Genomic DNA, 22259 nt, shown 5'->3' with positions numbered 1-22259 from the left:
AGGGCCACTGAGATGTTCGTGGTCTCCCCCAGAGCCAAACATACATTCTACTACTTTTTAGTATTCTCTACGTTTCCTTCTCTTCTCTCTCTTCTCTTCTCTTGATTCCTTTGAGGTGTTGACTCTACTTAGATTATGTTGTATGCGCTATTGAGACTTACCAAATCTCGGCTACATTACTAAAGCCGACAGCAAAATGGCGATACAGCAGTAATCCCGCATGTGTGAGGAGAATCGACCAATAGGATTCAACCATTTGGCTCATTTAAATAATAGTATCCCGGCTGCTATCCACGGCTGCTCTGTGGCTATCACGGCAGGAGTTACCTCGTCAGTGCGCATGTGTTCGCAATACTCACCTTTGACTTCAAGAGATGATGTAATCATTAGTTTCATCCAATAAAGTACAAGAAAATTATCACGTGATATTTGGCTTATTAACCTTTGACCTCAAGAATAGATCTAATCATTGGAATCTTAAAATCTAGCCAATCAAAGATGAGAATAGCTATCACGTGATATATGACGTCAGACCGCGCGCAAATCCGAACCAGTTCTACTGGTGACGTCACGCGGCAAAATCCCGCTCAACATTCTCCTCCCCCAAATCAGCCACATTTCGGCGCTTTTTGACGGAAAACCAAGCGCTGATCGCGTGTTTTGTGGACCGGGAAAGTTTCCGATGTACTTCTGTGTGAGTTTTACAGAGTCTCGGATCTACGATCAGGGCTAATTTCGCCAAGATGTCACGACACAGATACTGCAGGTAAGAAAAAAACGGAATCGAACCCGCCCGGCTCGAAAATTTCGTCGTGGCAACATGATGTCGCCATTTTCTGTGTCTTTTGTTCGATGTTTGCTACATGCTGCAGATTTTCCTGTGGACTGATCGTGGCATCGACTGGACAGCATGACTGTCGTTCTAGTTCTGTACTGCATTAGAGCTGCGATGACTTTGTCAGCTGGTTCCGATCGCCTCCGTTGTGAAGCCAATCCGCCCACTCGAAAAAAAATATCTGGAACTTTTGTTGACGTGTCAGAATTTATTCTACACAAAGCATCGCGGCTAGCATAGCCATTGAAATTTCAGTAATAAAATTGCTGCATAGACTTAGTGCTATCCTTCAATCATATTTTGTACTTGAAGTCTTCAGTTATGATTTTGATGCCATTTCCTATGAGTACTGTTTCCTCGTCCTGGATCTGAGTGTTTGTTTTAGCGGGCTTGATTGGCAAATCTTTTGTTTTCGATGAGATGAGAAGAGCGGACAAATTATAAATATTCTTTCCGAAATTCTGTCAAAAGATTCGAACAATGATCGCAAATTGCACTAAATTTTCTGTGGATTTTTCAATATAAACTATAACAATCCTGCTTCAGCCAGCCATTTCTTCTTTTTTTTTTTTTCGAATCTTGTTGTCTTGAGCTAAATTGGGCCGTTCCAAAAAATAAATGTGGGGGGTGGGTTGAAGAGGTCGGATTTTACCGAGGGGGGGTCAAGCAAATCTTGGATATGGATTTCGTTTGAACGGGGGGGTCGAGATAGGTCTGGATATGGGTTTTTCTACAAAAAAGTCAAGAAAATCTGGATTTAGATACTTCTACTCCTATCTTAGTTACAGTACTGTAAGGGCAAGGTTCTAGGATGAAAATTATGAGGGTGTAAGGTTATTCAGATGAAATAAAAGGGGTATAAGAGGCATTTGGGACTTGGATGAAATAAAGGGGGGGTCGGAGCTCTCGGATGAAATTAGAGGGGGGTCGAGGCACTCGGATGAAATTCAAAGGGGGGGTCAGGCTCTCGGATGAAATCCAAAGGGGGGTTGAAGCAATTGGAAAATCCGACCTCTTCAACCCCCCCTCCACATTTATTTTTTGGAACGGCCCATTATGCTCAGTACTAGCATAGTGTCTGTCAGTATGTGGTCCTCCAGGATGCAGCTGTTCCCATCAAGATTATTCAAAGCATAATTGAATGTTATATTTTTTTCGTGCTGACTTTCCTTATGGTTTCTGATTTTACTTGTAGATATTATTTTATTGACATGCATATTGTCAAACTCAATGAGGGTTCGTGACTTAAAAAATAGCCAATCCTGTTTATAAAAATCATATACATGTTTGTTACATGTTTGGTCATGATAAAATTTCCATGTTTTTCATTACATTATAACGTTCAGCGGAAAACCATTGACATCTTCATACTGTAAAAAGTTTGAAAATTTAGCCGTTGTACTGTAGCACATGTTCTGGCATTACCTCATCTGTTCTATGCAACTGATCTTGGCACAAGGCCTAAACAAGTGACATGAGAAGGCCCCCTCCCAGCCCAGGACATTCCAGCCACATGACACAGATGTTTTCGTTCCTAGTACTTCCTACTAAATCCTAGCACAAGACTAGAGAATATGTGGAATTCCATATTTTTCTGAACCTTAGACCAAGTTTCTAAATCCAACACAAGATTGTACAACATGGTATCTTCCAACTCCCAAAACAAAAGGGTCAATACATGTATGTTCAATATGCATGACATGACTTTTTGGTCCTGAATGGACCCTTTATTCTTGTAGTTCAAGGGTACTCTGTTCATAACGACAATTCACGTCTTTTGTTCATAGTTTTTGGGTGGTTTCAAACATCAATAGGTAACCATTGGTGACTTTTCTATCAATTAATTTGCTACTTAACTTTCTCTCTGTAGATGTAAGTGACCAGGAAAGCACCAAAGGTGACAGAATCAAGCATTGTTGTGAAATAGTAAAATCTGAAGGAGAATGAGTATAGCCAACTAGTTGAATTTAGGTAGCTGGTTGAAAAATAAAAATCCTTCCACCCATCTTGAAAAAAAAATCCAGCATACAACATCCAAGATATGAAGTAACAGACAGCATTTTTTTAATGCTGTCTTTTTGATACATGTAATTCAGCGAAATCATTTTTGTCCCTTTGTTGTCACATCTACAGCTACGTAGACGACACCGACAGTGACCTGTCACAGAACGACCACGATTACGATATCTCTTCAATCCGTGGAGGCAAGCGACTGGGAAGCAAGACTCGCTGGACCAAGGATGAGGTAAGATCATGGGATAGAATTACCAAGATTGGTCCATTTATTTCAAGGTTTAAGTCAATAGTGCAATTAATACAACAAAGGTTTTACTGTGTTGTGTCTTTGATGTCAAGAAAATACTAGTGCAGGGATAAGCAAGTCCACTAGCCCTATTGTCCCGGGCAAGTGAAAGTGATGGTCGGGCAAGTGCATGTCCTATCCCACTTGCCCGACAGGCAAGTAAGATTTTGAGTGAGATTTTTTTATACTTGCCACTTTTCAGTCATGGCATCAAGCATTGGTCAACAAAGAAAAATAGAGCCAATAACAAGAATTCCATCGATGAAAGTAAAAATACATGTCATTTATTAAATTTTGGGCAAGTGGAAAGTTGGTTCGGGCAAGTAAATTTTCTATATACTTGCCCGATAGGACAAGTGAATTTTGAAAAACTTGTCCAACCCTGTAGTGTATTACATAGTATCTATCCCGGCACATATATCTAGGGTACCTAGTACAGTAGTAACATAGCTATCATTTTAGGTGCACAAAAGTCATAGGCACCCACTATTTTGGCCCTGACAATACCTTTCAGTTTCTTTTCTCTGGTCCAGACTCAACCTGACTAAAATGGCACTCCTAAAGGCTGAACCTAATGTTGCCATGGCACTGCCCAGCCAGTGACTGATTGTGTAGACACTGGCTAGGTCTAGACTGAACCTGAGTTGTCTTGTGTTCATAACATGTACTGATAACATTACGTATTTCAGGACGAGGCCCTGAGACAAGTGGCCATTGACCAGGGGTCAGATGATATTGATTGGAAGGTGGTTGCTAAAAGCTTTCCAGACAGAAGTGGTAAGTGTGATACTAGATGTACTCAAGTTTCTGTTGGGGGCGTATTCACTTCTTTACCTGCACCTGTGACTAGAAAGTCTATTGAAGGTCAACAATGTCTAAGGTTCTTCCTGCATACAGTAGCAGCCAACCCATTCCAAAAATTTGGCACAATGCTGAGAGCCTAAGCAGAGGCAATACAATGTAGTATGTACCATTTTAAAGTCCTTGGTTTGACTAGGTCGAGGCTCAAACTCAAGACCCACAAATGCAAGACAAACACTCTGATCCCATAGCCATTGCATAGGTCCATTCTTGATGGTGCAGTGATGCTAACATCTAATTTATACATACGCAATGTGTGGTTTGTCTATGTCTATGATTTACTAGCAGTATCATGCATGGTATTCCCTTCCACTTTGCGCTTATGTTATATCAACTCTTACTGTGATTATTTTTCTAGACGTCCAGTGTCAACATAGGTGGGAAAAAGTCTTGAACCCTGACCTTGTCAAAGGTCCCTGGACCAAGGAAGAAGACGAGAAGGTCGTTGAACTTGTGAGAAAGTACGGGCCCAAGCGCTGGTCTCTCATCGCCAAGCATCTGAAGGGGCGCATTGGCAAACAGTGCAGGGAGAGGTAATGACAAATGACTGTGGAGCGTTACTGTAGATTCATATATCTTTCCAGTGTTTTTGCTGTAGGAGGGAAAAAGGAGGCTTTCTCTGTTTTGAATTCACAATTGAAAAAGTCTGTGGTACATTAGTAATACGTTGGAAATGCATATTTGTGATATCATGAATTTGCAGTTAAAAAGTCACCATAAAAGTGAAACAACCACAGTAGTTTGTTTGTTTGTTTGTTTATTTTCAAACACCTGGGTAGCCTACTCAGTGCTAATACACTGGTTTTCAATAGGGCCCAGTTTCACATATACATACAAGGAAATAAAAATTCAAAAAACTTACAGAGAGAAAAGTAGACATACACGTCGGAACATATAAGTACAACTGAAACATGAAAGACACAGATAAATCAAAATCATAATCCGATCCAAAGTAAAAGTAATTTTCGGATTTACCGTATGTATGCCAGTGACAGTTTGAAATTACTTCATTTTCTGTTATTACTGGTTCAGGAGCCACTTCTACCAGTTTCCCATTGGTAAGATTTCTAGAACTTTTTTTCTTGTTGACAAACTTAATGCATTTGCTTGTATCTCAGGTGGCACAACCACCTGAACCCAGAGATCAAGAAATGTGCATGGTCTGAAGAGGAGGACAGGATCATCTATGAGGCGCACAAACGTTTAGGAAACAGATGGGCAGAGATCGCCAAACTTCTGCCGGGAAGGTGAAAATACTTAAGTTTGTTTCGGATAACTGGTTAACTTCATATAGGCACAGCACAACCGTTCTGTATGGTAGATGCAACTTATAAGAACATACTGTAAGGTTTGACAGTCTCACACTGGGATGGACCCCTGAAATACGCCAAAATTGTGGTGCTCAAACATTGAACCTCCAACTTTACACCCCATCTGAAAGGACGTTCTTTACCAAATCTAGTAATTACATGTACTCATTTTCACCTGTGCTGACTGCTGAGTGAAGGAATACATGCTAAGGGCACAACATAACTTCCCTGGCAGTGCTGGCACTGACTTCAGATAATTCCTAATGGCAAGCAGAAAGAGACAGACAACATATTCATCAGACAACATTGTTTACAGGAATGAATTGTTTACGATGTATTGTACATTACCCTTTCAATTTTAAAAGAGCTATCTTTCACCAAATTGATAGACAACATGTATGATATCTGCAGGCCATTGTTCCTTAGTGGGGCAGTTTCACATGCTAAGATCTCAGCATAGCTGTGGGCTTGTGACATACATACACCTGTATCGAATGTTATTGTGGCACTGGTATTGTGTAATCATGAATGCCAAGTGTAGGATGTACATGTTTTAACCCTAATCTCTAAATGCCTTAGGACCGACAATGCCATAAAAAACCACTGGAACTCCACCATGCGGAGGAAGTATGAGGCAGAGGAAGGTATCACACAGCCGTACCGCCGGCGCAACTCTGGCTCCTCCATGTACTACCCCCTATCCCACAACCACATGTCCTACCCAACATACTACCCACCCCCGCAGCAGGACGTGCAACAGCCCATGCACCAACAAGACCAGATGCAGGTGGGACATTGTATTATTCAGAAATGGGGGGTGTTACGTGTTTGAGATTGTCTTACTGCTGCGACAGTCAAAAAAGACTGTAGATGTCTAAACATTCGTTCTGTGATATTTATAATAGGTTTGGATACCAGACAAGAGGTTACGGCAAAATTAGAAATAGGTTGCAAAGGTTTAAGATTTACAGTACCTAATTCCTGCTCAGTATATTCAACCTTGCTCTCTCTCCTAGGCCCAAGGATACATGCAGCAGCAGCAGCCCATGTACATGAACACAGGAGACTGTAGCATGGTGCCCCCTGGTGACCACAACATGCAACAGCAGCACTACCCAGCTGACAGCATGTCCCAGTGGAACAGTGATGTGGTAGATGGCATGATGGGGGTGGGGATGTCCAACGGCATGGTGCAGGGTACCGAAGACCCATCGCCAACCAAATGGATTGTGTATAACATGGATAACGATGGTAAAGAACTCACTGTGCAATGTATAAACCTCTATATGCTGCTTGCAGATATTTTTTTTTAGTTTTGCAATGAGTAGAAACAAGCTTGGTTAAATGTTAGATTGAGGCCCATTAGATGACATTGAAGCCAATGTTTGTGTTGATAGATGAGTTCACGCCTCTATAGACTATTAATGCTGCTTGTGTCACAGGTTGACAACATCATTTCTGCCAACTTTCAAATGTGCTCAAAGACCAGACTTTGAAATTAAAATGTACTTGCACACATTCAAATACATGGAAAGCATTGAAACGTTTGGCAGAAAGGATGTCATCACACCCTATGTAAACTACAGTCGAACCTGCCCAACAAACCAGCCCAACAAGGTCACTCAGGGATGGAAAAAAATCATTGTGGACATGTGGTCACTCTAGACAGGAGTCTTTGGGAAACGTTATCTAAGATTCTAAGGGACTGCAAAAGTGGTGACATTGGCCAGGTGGTCCTCATGTAGAGGTGGTCACCTGTGCATGTTTGACTGTATTCTATGATGTTGCGCCATTAGTTCAAGGCTGTAGAAGTACAAAGTTTACCTGCTGCAATGCTTGTGTTAATTAATCCCTTTTGAGCTTAGCCATTATGCTTCTTTCTCCACTGCTTTCTTGTTTTTGTGCTTTCCTGCTGATCATTCCATCCTGTCTTGTGTGTTACATCGTCAGACTTCATCTGCTGGCTACTGGGCTAGATTGTTTCATTTTGCGATTGAAAAGTTTTTGTATGCGATTCAAAGAAAGATCCATAGAAATCACAAAGCTTGCTGTAAGTTTTGTATGAACAGAAGTTATGGAATGTAAAGAAAAAACAATTGCAGGCTTTTGAAGTTGACTACAAATTTACTGTACATTGCTCGTATGTTGCTCTCCCAGATAAAGAGACAGGTATCACCTGGCATGCTATGAGTCAGGCTTCCAGGCTAGGAAAAATGACAACTGTCGGTATTTTGAAATAATAAAAAGAGAAACTGAAATGAAGACAAAAGATATGTACAAAAAGCCCAAAGATGACAGCAAGTTGAAGTCTTTTCTCTCAACATTGTCCTCTTCGTCCCACCACCCCAACTGTTTTCCATCTCTCACAAACAAGTTATCAACGCTCTGCACGCAGCCATCGTGTCCCCGCTGCGCTCCGTGCCGGAGTTTACGGAGACTCTGCAGATGGTTGATGCGGAGGGGGAAGAGTGGGACCAGGACTTCGGGCAGCTGGAGCTGATCGGTGACATGGCCATCAACAGGACAGCAGAGAGGGAACAAGTCAGACATCTTCCTGCAGAGGGCAGCACAGGTAACAGCTCAGCCTAACTTTGTCATTATCTGAAGTTTGCTTTGCTCTCCTTAAACTGATTTTAAATGACATGATCCTATAATCTTATTTGATATTATACATGCAAGAGTCATTGTCACGTTTGACTGCAATAACCCAGAAGATTTGAAAAAATATTAGGCCTAGGAAAAAAAATGTTGTGTTTCCTGTTTCAGTCCTGAAAAAATTAGGGTCGGCAGGTAGGGATTATCTTCTTTTTTTTTTTGTATTTTTTTTAGGCTGGCCAAAACTCTAGTGATACATATCACAATACTGTTGAACAAAGTAAACTAAAATGCATGATGACACTTGTCTTTCAATGTCAAACTTTAATTTTGTGCATGATACAGGGGGTAGATACGTTTATCCTTCATTAGATGGGACAAGCAGTGTTTTACTTCAATAGGTAGCAGGCTAAATAAAAATTCTATCTGGAAGCTATGTGACTCCACTGCCCAACCCAAAAAAAAGTCTAGGGTCGGCAGGTTTTTTTAGGGTAGGTAGGGAAACAGGAAACACAACATTTTTTTCCTAGGCCTTACTATTGGAAGATGTGGCTGTCTGTATTTAACTGTAAATCATGAAATGTTAGCAGTGGTCACGCTTCTGCTGTAGTGGTTTTCATAGTGACTTCTGTACAGCAAATACTAATGTATCTCCAGTGTATTACCATTGTACTTCAAAACTCTGTTAGCAACCTCCCTCTCCCTTCTACCACAAAAGTAAGTCCCAGCAAAAATAAATGAAGTTACGGTACTCAATGAGTCAATCACTTCAGTAAGATGTGGCCCCTTAACCTAGCATGTTCCTTGAATTGTCTCACAGAATACAGGTTTGATGGGCGTGCCATCCAGGGTTTGGCTAAGGAGACACCAGGAAAGAGTGGAGGTCTGATCCCGATCACGTCTCCCATCACTTCCAAGTTCACCACACCTCCCATCCTGAGGAGAAAACGCAAGAAGCATGTATCCTTTATCATCAGTTTATGGACAAAAGTGTATATGACAGGGTGTAAGTAGTGATGTGAGAGAAGTGCAGATTCTACAGATATAGATCCCAATCAGAGTCTGATGGTAGAGACTAAGAGAGATGGTAGTCAAGGTTGCTTGGATTCAGTAGAAATGTGTTACAGAGATCTCCAGGTTATGAATCCTAAGTTTCCAGTGAAACCATTGATTATTATAAGCTGATAATAATGATATCTTAAAATTTACTGACTTCAATCAGGACCTTTACAGGTGGAATCACAGATTGAAACCAGTCTCTGAAGGTCGGGGATCTGTAGATCTCTTTATCTTAAGTTAAAGTTGAATGAATTTGTAAGTTTGTTGTCCTTGACTGGAAGAACAGAACTCCCTCAGCACCTCCACCATGTCTAACGACAGCACCCTGACCCCCTGTAAGGAGGCAGACAACACTCCACAGAGAACACCCATCAAGCCTCTGCCATTCTCACCTTCTCAGGTAACATTAGGGGCTTTGAAATTTGCAGGCATCAAAATGACAATTAAGAAGTTCTTGCTTAATGTACTTACACTTGTAACATCATTATCATAATAATTTGTTGCCAATAAATATAGAAAAAAAATAGAAATCTTGGTTTAGTTTGGTTAAGATTTGCATCCACTCTACAGTGCATTTGATTCAAAATTTTGATGTTAATGGTTCGCACAGAAAGAGTAGATTTAATGTGGGATGCAATCTTCTGGCACCTACTGTAAATCTTGAAATCTTCGCAGTGGTTTAATTTTTTGGGTAACCTCTTGCAGCACAAATTTTTGTTTCCAATATACATGTATTACCAGTACCACTGCTGTAGTATATTTAGTGCAGCAAAAACTTCATCTCCCCTCTACTGTAAAATAAAGTTCCTGATTTCTATGACATAAATGAATTAACAGAAGTATAAAATATGCACTTATCACTACACATTTCCCCCTTCCTGCACAGTTCCTGAACACCCCTGACATCAACGCAGAGGTGCTGACGTCCACCCCGATCTGCAGCCGTGCCCCCACCAGCACCACTCCAGTCAGTGGGCCACTCAACACTCCTGCAACCAGCACTTCTATCATGGGCTTGGGCAAAGAGAACAAGGATGCACAGTCAGTCATGCGCTATCTTTTAACATTATCTGTGTGGAACCTATATGCGTTTTTTGTAAAAACAGTATGCAGGGATATCAAGTCGACAGAGGGTGGTTTCAAACTGCAATACTCTGAAAACGTTGCAAGTTGATCCCAATGCCTGTGGACTTGATATCCGATCGCTTAATACCCTGATTTCAAATACAACAGAAATTTGCTTGTTGGGACCGGACGGACAAGAATTTGACTCAGTCGATCCAAAAAATCTGACACAAAATTGTTGATAATGTATTTTCCTAGTCTTGAAATGACACTCAACTTAGACAAGATGAGCTCCAAAACAGTGAGTGTGATGGGAAAAATTTAATGCTGGTTGTGTATTAGTATAAAAAATCTATTGTACACAACCTATTTTGCCCTGTCATTCAGTGTGCGTATTTCGTATGCCTGAACAGGGAAGTGTTCCGAACCCCCCTGATGAAGCGTCGGCTGATTGACATGACACCCAGAACACCCACTCCGTTCAAGGACGCACTCGCTGAGCTGGAAAAGAAAGGAGGAAAGCTGAAGAATCTGGTACGTAGCTTCTTTAAATGGTTGTTTTACAAGGTCATTTCGAGACATGCTGCACAGCTATTGGCACTTAACAATGTTGAAACATTTGTGGTGGTTTCCTTTTTCATTGTCAATAGAATACAATACCAGGATGACATTTCATGACACTGCAAATATGCATTTCTAATGTATTATTACAGTACAGAGTTCAATCACAAATTCAAAACACCCACAAAAACATCCTCTTCCCTCCTAGTACTCCAAGATGAAACCACCAGAAAAGTAAATTTAAGAAATGAAACAAGTTCTCACACTTGGACTGCCAAGACAGCTTTCTCGTAACTGCTGACCCACAGGAATACAGAGGAATATACAGTACTTGTTAACTGGTGTTTAAGGTCATCTGTTTCAAACTTATGCATTGTTGTTCCAGCCTGTGACCCCGGGTCATATCGAGAAGGACCTGTCAGAGGTCATCAAACAAGAGGACGGTGGGAAATACAGCGAGCTCTTCTGCAACAACGAAACCCCAGACAGGAAAAGGAAGACTGAGGTGAGAAGTTATAACCACTCCTTAGGATATTGTTCAATTTTGGAGGAGTTGATATTGACTGTTTGTGGCTTTTTCCTGTCTCCATACTACCTAACATTGTATTGTAATTTAATCCAATGTTTAGTGTCATTGCTGTCTATAGTTTCAATCAATTTCTTTGAAAATGACTTACTAGGCACGTTTTTAATGATTTTTGTAGACTCAGATTTTGATATGTTGTACAATGCACTTGCTATTTTTAGCAAACATCATTTTTGAATATGTTTGGCTTTTTAGAACCCATCCCCATCCAAGAAGGCACGGAAGTCACTGGCCTGTCTGGAGAACTGGGCACCAGATATTGTTGATCAGGATACCGCTATGGAAGCCATGATGGACACACCGGTAAGACAACAGTGCATGTAGTCACAAATCTTCTTAATCACTTCTTGTTTCTATTCTAAAAGTGAAACTCCACAAAATCCTCCTGTCCCCTTCTACTGCAAAATTAGTTCTGCAAAAATAGATGAATTCACAGTAACTGTAGAAGAAGAAGCCCAATGTGTTCTAACATAACAACTAACCTGTATCTATAACACCCTACAAAAAAACCATGTGTCCTCTGTCTTCAATATGAGTATGTTGCTGGAAGACCTGTGGTGACAAAGAATTCGAGTCACTTGTGTTTTAAGAACCTTGAATCAGCAAACATTCAGTATAATTGTAATCCATGTTTTATATCCCAGATGAAGAATCTTCTGTCAGAAGTGTCTCTGCTGTTCTCCCCACCCGCGGGGTCCAGAGTGGAGGGAGGGAAGGACGTTCAGCTGGCAGACACTTCCCTGGGGCTGAACAATGCCTTCAACCTGCCGTCTTCTCCCACCAAGATGAAGGTAAGACAGGAAGACAGATGAAGAGTTCATGTCTTATCAGTGAGGAAACTGTAAAGCCCCAGTCACACATTTACGACCTTCCCACGACTTCAAATTTGCTCAGGACCACTCCCCTAACAAGGTCAAAGCCGGGAATCCATCCTAATCTAGCCCCAGTTTGGTCGTCTTGGAAGAATGTCACTTTCTCAAATATAATTTTTTTTTAGATCCATTGTTGGCTGGTGCAGACAACTTTCAAAGAACTAGTATTTTTTAGTAGTTGCTGACCTTGCTGACCTTGCACTAACTTCCAGCCATGGTCTGGTGGCAGTTGGGAGGAATTGGTCAACTGTCTGTGACAGGAGCTTGTGATAGCATATAAACAAAATGCTTCCTGCTAGTGGAATTTGTTGAATCTATTAGCAGCTGCATTGAAAGTCACTAGATGGAATCATGGATGCCGTGCTGTAACTTGTGCCATAATGAACGCATTTGAAAACTTTACCCTCTATTTCTCTACCAGCTGCGGTCAGCCTCAAAACGACACGTCCATTTCCAGGAGACCCCTGTGCAGACCCGACAGACAAGCAAAGTAGTCAAGGTAACCATAATAAGCTACATGTTTCACTTCAATTGAGGATGACTATTTCCCTTTAAACTTATTTCTGGTAAGAAACATACAGCATGATAAGTAAGAAGTTTTAACATTGTGTGTGCTGATATTTGTCATCAGCTGGACACCAGATACGAGCAGGTGGCCTGTGGGAAGACGGCCGACCAACAGTTACTCATCCAACAGGCACGAGCCATCATGCAGTCCTGCAAACCACGGGCACTCAAACTCTGAGGGAACGCAATCATCAGTCGGCTCTCTGTGTCATCATTCAAAAGATGACTAACATCTACAGCATTTTCCAATCTGATCAATAACAGTCCTACTGTGGGCAATCACTCTGTAGATTTCCAACAAGTAGCCATAGTCACAAAGAATCGATCACCTGCAAAGGAAAGCTATATTAGAAAATGCCAGTGGCTGAGAAAAGTTTTATTGATAGCTATTTGTCTACCAGTCATCTCTTACAAACTCAAAGCCATTCCTACCATAACTTGATCAACAGTCAACCAATGAAAACTTGCAAGTCATAAAACATTAACCAATCACATTGCAGGATTTATACAGATCTGGCCAATCAGAATGAGGGAGTGTTTCCCACATTTCTGTCTCAGTTGACTTGTCTAGAAGGGAGAATTGAACCCTTGTTAAATGTGTGTGATTCATTGGCCTTCATGTGTAGTTGCAATGTTTTCCATTTTAAAAATCCATCCATTTGGCCAGTGTGTAGTTTTATTCTTGTTGAAACTGTTGTGTTACTTTCTGTGTGATGTTTAGAAATACTACATGGATATGACTTTATGAGAGATATCTTTTGCCACTGCCATTTTAGTTGAAAGGTCTTGGTCTTCTTGTCATTAAGAACATGTCTAATCATGTTTGCAAATTTATCCCAAACACTTCTGCTCAATATATCATATGGTTGTCTTGCATGGAAGGACTACTAGTGTTGTTGTAAACTCATGTAACATGATGTCATAACTGTAGAAAAGTTGCTTTGTACTTGTTCTGTGCAGAAAACATTTAACAAGCCTTACAATGTTCATCAACAGCCTAATATTTTAAAAGCCAATGCAAAATGCTTGATTTTTGGATAAGGCCAAACACACAACAGAAATAGTTTCACTGTTGCTTTCTAGAAAATTTATTGTAAGCTGAAATTTATGTTAGAGATGGTTGATACATTTTGTACCTTGTACTTAACACTAGCTGCTGGGTTTGTATGTATTACTGGGTAGAATTTGACATTGTCAGTGGTAACATTACCTAGCTTTCTTATACACATTACAAGCACTGAGCACCATTTGTCTGGGGTTTACAGGAAGAATATGCACTGGATACAAGAAGTATGGCTTGACTGCGCACAGAGCACCAGGAATAGGTGTAATTTCCAGTGAACGGGTCTAACGAAAGGGAAGAGGCAAAAGATTGTATTTAAATGGTTGTTGCAGAAATTAGTATGTGAAGTAAATGTATATATTATCAGTACAGCATACGAAATGATAAATAGAGTTGAACTAAAACTGTGGAGGCACAGTTGATACTATGTGATTTCACGGTTTGTCGACAACTGTCTTGCTCTTATGTACAGTAGAGGGAGTGGTGGTACAATGTGTGTGAAAATGTGCGTTTTCGAGGTAAATTACAATATCCATATGGAGACAATTCTGGACTTATGCTTTTCAAAAATGAATTATTCAATCTTAAGGCACATAAAGCCTTTTCTTTAAATGTAAACTTGAAAGGCATGACTTATCTGAATTAATGGGATATTGATAAGATTATATACTAAGACTAGTGTATACATCAGAAGTACAAAAGCATGCAGAAGATGACAAAGTAACAAGAGACCCAACATGCCCAGAATTGTCTTGTACCATGATATTGCTGTGCCTTAATCTCTTCTCATGTCTCTCACCTGAAATTAACAGATATTTTGAAGAGCTGTCTTTGCACTTAATGGAGAAACATGTTCCATTTTAATATTCCTGTGATAAAAACAAATTGTTGTTTGTGTACAATTATTGTAAAAAAAGTATGTTTATGTGCAGCATTGACAATATCTGTAAAGGTAAAAGATACAGTCAATCCTCAGTTGCATAGAAACTACTGTTATTTGCTGACTAAGGGCAAAACTGCAGGCATTTATTAAGTCTATTATATTGCTGCTCAACAGTCTATATACTACTAGGTAAATCCATTTTTACCTTCCAAGTAACTGAGGTTTTACTGTAACTTGTGTGTTTTGTTGTATTTGGTTCATATTTTGAAACATAATGTCCACCAAAGTATGTCAGGACTTCTGCATCTAAAAGGTTCACAGATTTTTTTGTAACAAAACATTCAAATTTGGAAAGACCCCCCTCACATTCAAGGACCTGTCTTTGCCGTTCACTGTATTTATCACAAAATCACACCCTTTGGTTAAACAGTTAATTTTTGGCTACACCTACCAAACCTTTGAATCCTAAAATTAGTCTGACTCCCAATGTTTACTCTGAACTGAAAGTGCAGAAGTCCTTTCTTGAAGATGGGAAATTTAAAGAAAGTAAGTTTGCTTGACCACATTTTCTTCACTTTAACAGTAAGGAGTGTTGTAGCTTAAACATCACCCCTAATAAATTGTGCAGTTCATTTGCTTGTTTGTCCTTGTTTCAAGCCACATATGGCTAGCCTATATTTACACAATATCTTGTTTTCAATGACAAATGGTGCCCTTGGCCTTGAGAGAAACACCTCGAACACATTAAAGAGCCCACCACACTTATCAAAATGACTACGATGGATCCATCCTCACGTGAGTGGATGAAACATTACAGTCCGGTGTTACACAGCTTGTGCATACTATACTGCACATGTACAAAACTTCGGTGTTACACCTTAACCCTATTCAGACCGGGCTTTTTTGGTCATCCCTGGACCGGGGGGGGGCTTTTGAGGCCCTCCACTTCTAAGTCCTATAACTCTAAAACGACGTACCGTAGGGCCACCAAATTTTCAGGACATGATTTCGACATAATATCTGACAAGTATGTGACGTTTGACGTTACGTTGACGTAAGATGACGTAATTATGACGTCATCAATTTGATTAAATTGGCCAAACCCATGAAAAATGGGTATTCTCAGAAAACTTCAAGTTATGCTGCAAAAATGCAACAACAAGTACAGATAACAGAATAATAATGTTTATTACGACTTGCGTTGCCAATAGCAACATCAATGACGTCAATATGACGTCATAAAATGACGTCATGCACATCTAAGATACGAGTTGGGCTCCGCCATATTATATCCACCACCTTGAATTTTTAAAAATCCTTTTTTTGCAGCAAATAATCACGAAGGGCAATGGAAATATACTAAATTCATTCATTTAGATGGTTTTTGATGAAAAAATACCAGGTAGTTACAAATTTTAAGGGATAATTAGCTTGTTATTCTTGATCTGGCCATTCGGTCCGCCATCTTGGATTTTGGGCTGATGACGTCATCAAATTAGCATAATTTATGCATATATAATTATGAAAGATATGCTGAATAATATAAGATTTTATTTATGTAACAAAATCGCAGTAATATAGCAAATAAATGTGAAAAACACATAGTTAGAACCAAAAATAGTGATTTTTGGCAAAACTGCCTGTCAACAAACGGTTGCCATGGCAACAAGAAAAAATGGAAAATTTGTCAAACTTCGTAAAATTGTTGCCAACAATATTTTAGGAAAACTCACTAAATTTGGTGGCTCTAGCGTAAGCCGTTCTGGCGTTATAGGACATCGAAGTGAGCGCGGGCCTCAAAAGCCCCCCCCCGGTCTGAATAGGGTTAAGGCATTAACTGCTCTGTGAAACTTACAGAAACAGGGGAAACAAAAAGTGGGCTGAAGCCTTGTTAAGTATGTACTACGCGTAGTCTGACCATTTCTAGTAGAGAATACGGGACAGAAATTTGTTAAATTGTGCTGCAACACTGTTTTATCGCTTCGATTCTTGTTACAAGGACAGATTATCACCTTAGGACAGATTCACTCAAACTGTTACACTCAGTCACTCTTGCCTAAGCCGGGCTGGGACATATGGGGAGGGGGCTGCCAGAATTTTTTTTTTATATACCTAAAAAAATCAGTACTAGAATACAACCATGTAAAACATCACGCCAAAGCTGAAAAGCGTAAAGGCACTCTGAAGAATCATGAATTTGTCCCCTGACTTAACCCAGGAATAGTTACGAACTGTATATACTTGGGGAAAAGGTTCCACTTGTATGCACTGTGCAGGGTATTCAGCACCAAGGACAGGTAAGATAGTTTTCAGCACCAAGGACAGGTAAGTTTGCTTTTAAGTGAGTTGATGGTGTTCAGCCCCAGGGACAAGTTTGTTTGCCTGTCTGTGATTGGCGTTCAGCACCAAGGACAGGTGTACTGTGTAGCCATGTCGAAACATGAAACGTTTACAACAGTCAACGCGGCTGTTTATCTGTGGCGACTGTCTGTGTTTAGTTTAACTAGCTCACGGTCTCACAGTGCCCCCTAGTGATCGGAAAACAAAGTGTAGGTCTTTCGTTGGCACAGAAGAGAAAACGTGAAGTTGATTGGCTAACGAGGAGTCTTTCATTAATATGATTGGACAAAGCTAACCAATGGCAGACAGGTAAATTTTATGGACAGGGTAAAATGCACCGTAGGTATCAAATCGATACGCTACTATTGGTCAATGTTGGTATCATCTCTACCAATGAGAATGCTTTAGACATTACCAAATTGACCAATAGCAGCTAAGGTTAAGAAATCAAAAATGTTGCCACCCCGAGTAATATGGTAATAATTTTGTCCGCAAGGAGTCGCTTCTGTATCAGTTCTAGTTAAGCCATCGTTCTGGCTACAACGGTTATACACTCACCCATAACCGACACTTGAAATTAATATACTTCTAATCTTAACGAAAGGAATAAATTATGAAGTTTTCAGTCTCAGGCGGGGTTGTGCTTTGAATAGTGCAGTTTTATTTCATAACGCTCAGGGGCGCTGTTGTACTGCAGAGCGAGTCTGCGTGCAGGTACGTTTTCGCGCAAGTTGTAGCATGAGTTTGCTGTAAACAACGATACTCTTTCGTGTAGTATTGAAGATGGACAGGTTCGTGATAAAAAAGGGAACTGCGAAGACATCTGAGAGTCTAAAAGTTGTCTCCCAAGAGGCAAACTCAAACCGTAACCGTTGCTCGCCGCGAAAAAGAGGACTGAGTGGGGAGGGGGGCACTTCGAAATGTCGAAAAACGTCAGGAACAACCAACACCAAAGTCGACTTGAACTTGAAGTGGAGAAACTTACGCGGAGAGAGTTTTAACTGCGACTACGCGGTACTGTACAGTCCCAGTGCCGCAAGGACCCTGTTAAAGGCGTGTGAGGAGGAACTTATCTACAACACCGGGGACTTGGCTAAAGTGCAGGTTAGGTCTTTATTTTCTTCAGAAGGCGGTAACGTTAACATGTAACGTTAACCAACATCTTGCCGATGAACGTTGGACAGTCCAATAATGCCAACCAAGGAATTATATCATCTTGAAAGTCATGTATCATAATTTTTATATTGCATGTTAACAGATCATCTTACGCGATCACGCCCTGTTAACTTTATTGTGGTCTGCATATTGAAACGAAATGAGGTCAAAATGTTATGTTTTGTAAACAAAACATTTGCAAGTGGAATTCATTTTCCTGCAATTAAGAATGCTCCTCTGAGCATTCCCAAACTTATGTGTATATGCAAAGAAAAAAAGTTGCCTTCATATATGGTGAAATAACATACGTTGATGTTAACAAATGACTTTAAGCCCACAGAACATTGTAACAAACACAAATGATTGTCTTTTTTTGTTCTTTCACATCTTTGGCTTAGCGGTGGATGTTTGTATCCGATTTCTGGTATTGTTTTGCAAGTATGTAGCATATAGCTCATTTTGCAGTTTCTTTCTGCGATTTTTTTTATGTATACGGTATGGTCACAAACTTTTCTAAAGCCGAAAAGGGATGAAAATTCACACATGCAGATGTCAGCGTCGCCTAAATGGCAACGAAATGTATCTTAACAATAGCGATTGTATTACATTTTTATCAGTAAAACTGTGTGTCACCCCTCTGCAGATATTTGGACAGTTCCATAACATTCCCGTTTGTCACCCCTCTGCAGATATTTGGACAGTTCCATAACATTCCCAGGAAGCAGGTAGCGTTTGGTGACCCTGGACTGTCCTACCGGTTCTCAGGGGTGGAGGTACCGGCCCGACCATGGACACCTCTCATGGAAGGCATCAGGGACAGGGTACAGGAAGCTACAGGGCACAAGTTCAACTTTGTTCTAGTCAACAGGTGAGAAACAACGGCAGAAAGATCGCTCAGATCTCTGCTCAGAATCTTTGGCCTACAGCTCTCAATTTGGGTGAGCCTAGATACTGTAAATTCATTCATTTTCACGGGGACCTAATTTCTTGTTAGGAGAGGAAAGATGGTTTGTGGCATTCTAATCATGATCATGTGGTAAGTGGTCATGGTGGAAAAGCAAAAATAAAAATAAAAAACTGGCATTGGTTACAATATTTAAAAGATTCAACTGTAGGATCACAGGTTGCGAGTTTGTAAGTGCACTTTGATTTGACATTAAAAAAAGAGCTTATTTCACAACAGGAATTTTTGGTGAAGGAAGCCCTTCTGAGCTTCTGTTGATTGTCTTTAGATACAAGGATGGTAACGACCACATGGGAGAACACCGCGATGATGAGAAAGACCTGGTACGGGAGGCTCCCATCGCGTCCCTTTCGCTTGGACAGAAGCGAGATTTCATCTTCAAGCACTGCGACGCACGCGGAAAGAGCGCCAAGCGTGCGATGGATCCCGTGAAACTGGAGTTGGAACACGGCAGTCTCCTGATGATGAACTACCCGACCAATCGCTACTGGTACCACTCCCTCCCTGTCAGGAAGAAGGCGCTAGGGGTCAGGATTAACATGACCTTCAGGAGCATGGTGACCTCTAAGTGACCTGTACCTTTCCTGAAGTGTTTTTATTTGCATGGATATTGTTGCACAATTGATAAATATTTGGGTGAATTTTATCAATGGCAACAGGCCTTGGAATTGTTGTTGAGCAAGGGGCCGAGCCACCAGATAATGGCAACCCGCTGCGCTCATGAGACGCCCCATCAGAGCTGGACTGCACTACGGGTCATCTTTTGAGCTGAGTGAACCCTCTTTATGAGAAAAGGCTATGCGAAGGAAAACAGGGTCCCAGATGTGTGTTACCTGTGTTTTCAACTGGAGTACTGGTATAGCAGGGCTGTTTCGGTGCACTGTCGGGTATTCTGAAATTATGTACATAAATGATATATAAATCTATAGATTAATGCATTAATGCGTTTGTTTCCGCCATGGTGACCTCTTCACTACTATCTCAAAACCATGCAAAAATTTTGTATTTTTCCATCCACTCCCTTGTCTAAGTGCTACATGTACATACTATGATTATGATGTACAAACTATACATTGTACAGTGCAATATGATGTATTGGAGACAATTGTTTACCCTTGCCAAGTTGCAGTCTTCTTGCCCCTTAATGCAATAATGGTCTACTCCTATGCTATTAGATGATACCACACCTAAGCCTGTACCATTTGAAGTTGGCTAGTAGAGTCTACGCCTTAAGTACCATATAATAATGACCCTTCTTCAGCAGGTTTGTGAACCAGACAATTTGTTGTCTTTGCTTGTTTTATTCAATTGTTGAGGTACATGTAGTATGTAAGCTGTAACTATCTATATCCTTAGAAACGTATAGGTACCAGTATGGCCACATCATTAGACAACACTAAATGCACATTGCACGACTGTTACCCGGTAATGCAATTAAAAAACCCCAAACATACACAAAATGAAATCTAATTTTATTGTGATGCTGTCTTATGCGTCAGCCCAAATAGTCATCTCTGGGTAGAAATATCTTAAATCTCCGGTGTACAGACAAAATTTTTTGTCTTTTTAGTTTGTCCAACACAACTTTTATGTAGGGCATTACCCAGTCCCTTAATGGCAGTATGCAGCATGTATGTTACAATCCATTTCCAAGTTGTGTTGTCTAAGTAATATACTGGACTGATTCATCATGAAGAAGGGGCACTTCTGTGTAGTCATCTTCCATGGACTTCCTGTAAGAGGCAATAGTGGTCAATCATTTTTAAAAATTGGAAATGCATTGTAAAATTGTTCTTCTTGAGATATAAACATCAATTGATAAGACTTTTCATTATTAAAAATCATCAAATATACAGTCAAAACTTGCCAAGAAGGCCACTCAGGAGACAGGTAAAATCTGATCTATGTGGACGGGTGGTCACTTTGGACTGGATTCTTAGTGCTTGTGTAAAGGGGGGGAATTGTCTAAAGGACCACCTCAAAATTGGAGTGTGTTGAGATGGCCATATGTAGGTTTGATTGTATAGGCAAGGTGCTTCAAATTAGCTACAGGATATAATTATATAAGCAACAGTTTTATTCTGTATTTATCAAGGAAATTAAAGACACAGGATTTTACTCACAAAAAGTCTAGAGCAGTCTTTGTAGTTTTCCTTGTCTCCTCTGTGATTGGGTAGAACCAGATGATGATGATGAGTACCAGGAGGTAGCAGCCCCCCGGTATGATGGTGACCAGGTACCTCAGGTACTGACCCACTGAGCTGGGCTGCACACAGTCGGTAGCATTGTAGTTAGCAGCCCTGAGGAAAAATGGTAGATATCAGTTCAATGTTTTAGTTTTCATTGCCTGATAAGCTTAAGTCCTTGTCACACATAGCTGAGCATGGTCTCATGGTTCCTTTTTCACATTTCAAAACCATATATGTATTGATATAAAATGTAGTACCTATTAGGATTGCATGTAATTCACTGACTATGCGACTTGAATTAGATATTTCCTTTTGATTTGATAATTTGATTTGTCGTACTCAGGATCTTTAGATTTTTAGGGCCACTTGTCATCTTGTTGAAAGAATACTTGGCTATGAACCATACTAAACCTGACACATGATTTAAGATAGCACTCCAGTATTGGCACTTACTCTAGGAGCAGGTTGGAAAGAGCCTGGGCAATGGCAGCCATGACAGCATTGACCAGCAGCAGGGCAGAGTAGAAGATGGTCTCCATGGCTTCTCCTGTCTTCAGTTTAAAGGCGTCTATCACGTCAGTAGTCATCACACTTTGGAGGAAGGCATCTTTAGTTCATTTTAGCTCATTTAAATTCATTCCACATCAATGTACATTAAGGCACTGTTGATAGGTAAAGGGCACACAAACAAAGTGCAAGCTGCCAATTTGGGTAAGTTCCAATTATTGTGTTGGTGGGATAAAGTTTAGTCATTTTTCATGATACTATTTACCAAAACACAGAGGAACTGCCTAAGATCCAAAGGGGGGGGGGGGGGGGGGTTCGTGATGGACCATGGGACAGCAGATGCCCTTAGGTGCCTTAAGGCCGTATGGATCAGTAGATCAGCTCCCATCATGAACCGTGGTGTGTTGTTCGGGTATAAACTCCGTCATGTTTGGCATCGCTCACAAAGGCCAATTTGCCTTGAATAACCCCTTACCTGGAAGTCCGAGTCCCAGGTTGATTACATACTCCCCCCCATGTGAATGCTACAATCACAGTTGGGACTA

At 40.6% G+C, this 22259-nt stretch overlaps 3 protein-coding genes across 4 annotated transcripts; 2 read left to right on the top strand and 1 right to left on the bottom strand.

Moving 5' to 3' along the window:
* The first annotated feature begins 535 nt into the window (after positions 1–535).
* Positions 536–15191, top strand: LOC118409256 (myb-related protein A-like). Of its 2 annotated transcripts, none has more exons than XM_035810137.1 (17): positions 536–766; positions 2969–3080; positions 3827–3914; positions 4357–4531; positions 5117–5245; positions 5888–6095; positions 6325–6559; positions 7683–7880; positions 8724–8863; positions 9249–9362; positions 9849–10003; positions 10441–10561; positions 10974–11093; positions 11370–11477; positions 11819–11965; positions 12468–12545; positions 12678–15191. In XM_035810137.1, the coding sequence occupies exons 1-17, from the start codon at positions 744–746 to the stop codon at positions 12789–12791; spliced, it is 2265 nt and encodes a 754-aa protein (XP_035666030.1). In that variant the 5' UTR covers positions 536–743; the 3' UTR covers positions 12792–15191. The 2 variants fall into 2 exon arrangements, with proteins under 2 accessions (XP_035666030.1, XP_035666031.1); XM_035810138.1 differs by having other exon boundaries at positions 537–766; positions 7704–7880.
* Positions 15192–17565: 2374 nt separating this feature from the next.
* LOC118410285 (DNA oxidative demethylase ALKBH2-like) lies at positions 17566–20751 on the top strand. Its single transcript, XM_035811847.1, has 4 exons — positions 17566–18003; positions 18744–18922; positions 19287–19603; positions 19641–20751. The coding sequence occupies exons 1-3, from the start codon at positions 17683–17685 to the stop codon at positions 19588–19590; spliced, it is 804 nt and encodes a 267-aa protein (XP_035667740.1). The 5' UTR covers positions 17566–17682; the 3' UTR covers positions 19591–19603; positions 19641–20751.
* On the bottom strand, positions 20660–21901 carry LOC118410286 (major facilitator superfamily domain-containing protein 2B-like). The gene is made up of 3 exons (XM_035811848.1): positions 21661–21901; positions 21142–21318; positions 20660–20751 (listed from the first exon to the last, which is right to left on the bottom strand). Exons 1-3 carry the CDS (start codon positions 21792–21794, stop codon positions 20682–20684), a joined length of 381 nt encoding a protein of 126 aa, XP_035667741.1. The 5' UTR covers positions 21795–21901; the 3' UTR covers positions 20660–20681.
* Between the last annotated feature and the right edge of the window lie 358 nt (positions 21902–22259).

This window comes from Branchiostoma floridae, chromosome 2 (assembly GCF_000003815.2).
Source record: "Branchiostoma floridae strain S238N-H82 chromosome 2, Bfl_VNyyK, whole genome shotgun sequence".
Taxonomy (NCBI): Eukaryota; Metazoa; Chordata; class Leptocardii; order Amphioxiformes; family Branchiostomatidae; genus Branchiostoma; species Branchiostoma floridae.
The sequence above is the reverse complement of the archived record's forward strand: the minus strand, read 5'-3'. Positions and strand labels throughout refer to the sequence as shown.

Excerpts from the sequence above, each read along its gene's own strand:
- LOC118409256 (XM_035810137.1), top strand. The coding sequence starts at position 744 with ATGTCACGACACAGATACTGCAG. Across the intron at positions 6,560-7,682 it reads GTATAACATGGATAACGATG|TTATCAACGCTCTGCACGCA; the intron begins GTAAAGAACTCA and ends CTCACAAACAAG. Across the intron at positions 9,363-9,848 it reads TGCCATTCTCACCTTCTCAG|TTCCTGAACACCCCTGACAT; the intron begins GTAACATTAGGG and ends CTTCCTGCACAG.
- LOC118410285 (XM_035811847.1), top strand. The coding sequence starts at position 17,683 with ATGGACAGGTTCGTGATAAAAAAGGGAACTGCGAAGACATCTGAGAGT. Across the intron at positions 18,004-18,743 it reads GGGACTTGGCTAAAGTGCAG|ATATTTGGACAGTTCCATAA; the intron begins GTTAGGTCTTTA and ends ACCCCTCTGCAG. Across the intron at positions 18,923-19,286 it reads AACTTTGTTCTAGTCAACAG|ATACAAGGATGGTAACGACC; the intron begins GTGAGAAACAAC and ends GATTGTCTTTAG.
- LOC118410286 (XM_035811848.1), bottom strand. The coding sequence starts at position 21,794 with ATGACTACTGACGTGATAGACGCCTTTAAACTGAAGACAGGAGAAGCC. Across the intron at positions 21,319-21,660 it reads CTTTCCAACCTGCTCCTAGA|GGCTGCTAACTACAATGCTA; the intron begins GTAAGTGCCAAT and ends ATTTTTCCTCAG. Across the intron at positions 20,752-21,141 it reads AAGACTGCTCTAGACTTTTT|GAAGTCCATGGAAGATGACT; the intron begins GTGAGTAAAATC and ends TGCCTCTTACAG.